At 35.4% G+C, this 2,442-nt stretch overlaps 1 protein-coding gene and 1 non-coding gene across 2 annotated transcripts; one reads left to right on the top strand and one right to left on the bottom strand.

Moving 5' to 3' along the window:
- Positions 1 to 201: 201 nt before the first annotated feature.
- Positions 202 to 914, bottom strand: LOC122048289. Its single transcript, XM_042609881.1, has 2 exons — positions 318 to 914; positions 202 to 222 (listed from the first exon to the last, which is right to left on the bottom strand). Exons 1-2 carry the CDS (start codon positions 912 to 914, stop codon positions 202 to 204), a joined length of 618 nt encoding a protein of 205 aa, XP_042465815.1.
- Positions 915 to 1,492: 578 nt separating this feature from the next.
- Positions 1,493 to 1,599, top strand: LOC122049831. The gene has a single exon (XR_006131086.1). It is a non-coding gene; the product is annotated as a small nucleolar RNA R71 (small nucleolar RNA).
- The last annotated feature ends 843 nt before the right edge of the window (positions 1,600 to 2,442 follow it).

The raw sequence follows: 2,442 nt of genomic DNA, 5'->3' as shown, positions 1-2,442 counted from the left end.
TTAGTAGAATTTGATAAATCATACTCTAACCTTTCCTTACCGATTACCAAAGAAAGTTTATGATTTTTCACATCAATTATGGCTCTAGCTGTTGCAAGGAAAAGTCTTCCCAGTATAATTAAAATTTGTTGGTCTTCCTCCATGTCTAGCACAACAAAATTCGTGGGTATGATACTGCCACCCACTTCTACCAGCACATCTTCAGCAATACCCATAGGGTACCTACAAGAATGATCAACTAATTGTAGTGCCATGGTAGTAAGTTTAAAGTTTCTGAGACCTAGCTTATTACAAATTGAATATGGTATGAGGCTAACACTTTCCCCCAAATCACAAAAAACTTTTTCAATGAATTCAGATCCTATGGTGCAAGGAATGTAAAAACTTCCTGGGTCTTGGAGCTTCGGGGAAGTGTTCTTCTCAAATATAGTGTTACATTCTTCTGTTAAGGTAACGATCTCGATATCTCCCTTTCTTCTTCTATTGGGCATAACATCCTTCAAAAACTTGACAAACTTTGGCATTTGTTGAATTACGTCAATTAGAGATAATTCGACACAGATGTCTTTAACCTTGTCAAGGAACCTGCTGAATTCTTTGTCTTTCTTTGTCATAACAAGTCTTTTTAGAAAAGGGATTGTTTGACTTTGAGGGTTGAGTGGAAAAGTCTCTTCAACCTTCTTGGTATTCTCCTCATCATCGTGAATCTGAATTGGTTCAAGTGTTGGAGGAGAGAGCTCTTCCTGAAGTTTCATCCCTTTTGGAGTAGTCACTTGAGGATCTCCCAAGGTCCATTCACTCCTAAGCTCAATTCTGTTACAATGTTCCATTGGGTTGACATCAGGTTTTCCTCGAAATTGTCCTGGTGCTCTTGAAGATGATGAAGCTATTTGAACAATTTGGCTATCCTGCATCTTTTGATGTTTCTCTAAATTATGCATTCTTTGATTAAGTAGTGATTTCTGGTTTCAATTCATTTTCTCCAATTTGGATAATTTATAGCCTTGAGAAGGTTATTGTTATTGATATCTTTGTTGTCCAAGCTGGTAACTCAGTCTAGACCCCATGGATGGTCCTTGCTCTTAGTTATTACAATAAGAAAAATTTGAATGATTCTTCCAACCAGGGTTGCATGTGTTGGAGTATGGATTATTCTGCTTTTGATTGAAATTTACAATAGCATCACACTACTCAAGTTGATTAATTTGCGCAGATAAGGCTCCTAATGGACATGAATCTTGAGTGTGATCTGTGCTTCCACATGTTTCACATACATATACTATGGCATTGACCATGCTTGTATTTGTCCCCATATTTTCCAACTTTTTAGTAAGAGCATCCAGCTTTGCAGACATCAAAGTGATTACATCTACATTAAATTTTCCTGATGCTTTAATTGGGTTTGCAGATGAATAGCCTCCACTTCTTTTTGATGCCCACTGATGATGGTTCTACGCTAGACTTTCAATAATGTCTTCGGCCTCATCTAAGCTTTCCATGATGTGGGTATTGTCTAAGCATATTATTAAATCTATCCCATGCTTCAAATAATGATTCTGAGTATGACTGTCTGAAGCTTGCTATCAAATTTCTCATATGAGTAGTTTTGCTAGGAGGATAGAATTTATCAAGAAATTATTACTCATATTGCTCCTAAGTGGATATGCTATTTGCTAGCAAAGAATTTAGCCACTGTTTAACTCTATCTCTCAAAGAAAACTCAAACAATAGTAGTCTTACTGCTTCTACTGGAGCACCGTTCATTTTCATTGTACTACAAATTTCATAAAAGACTTCAAGGTGTTGATTTGGATCTTCACATGGTCCACCCCCAAATTGGTTCTGTTGTACCATAGTAATTATCGCAAGCTTTATTTCAAAATTATTGGCTTCAATGGATGGCCTTGTGATGCTAGACCGAAGACCTTGTACATATGGTGCTGCGTAATCCTTTAATGGTTGTTTGTCATAACTAAATGTTCTTGTTCTTCTTGATGTCTTTGAAAGATTCTTCTTCTATGAAAAGTTCTGTCAATCTCAGGATCAAGAGGTAATAGATCTCCTACAAAGTTAGATCTACGTATACAAGAACAAGATTCTAAATATTTTTATCACAGAATTTAAGAAAAAGTTAAACAGAAGTGATGGAAATAATAAATGTAGAATTTGAATTACAAATAAGGAATGCAAGGTAAAATTACAAAAACAGAATTTCTAAGACTAGTTACAAGTATCTAATAGAAAATAAAGAAAAGTTTAGTTTAAGTCAAATAAATATCTCTAATATTATAGACGCAGTCCGCGATAATGGCGCCAAAAACTTGTTACGTCACCGCAAGTGCACGATTTCATTGTCAGTGATAAAAAAATATCTATCTCACAAGGATTGGTTATAAGTACTAGAGATGTCTCACAAAGAATTAGCTAAAGAATCAATCGGAT

This window comes from Zingiber officinale, chromosome 2B (genome assembly GCF_018446385.1).
Source record: "Zingiber officinale cultivar Zhangliang chromosome 2B, Zo_v1.1, whole genome shotgun sequence".
Classification (NCBI taxonomy): Eukaryota; Viridiplantae; Streptophyta; class Magnoliopsida; order Zingiberales; family Zingiberaceae; genus Zingiber; species Zingiber officinale.
The sequence above is the reverse complement of the archived record's forward strand: the minus strand, read 5'-3'. Positions and strand labels throughout refer to the sequence as shown.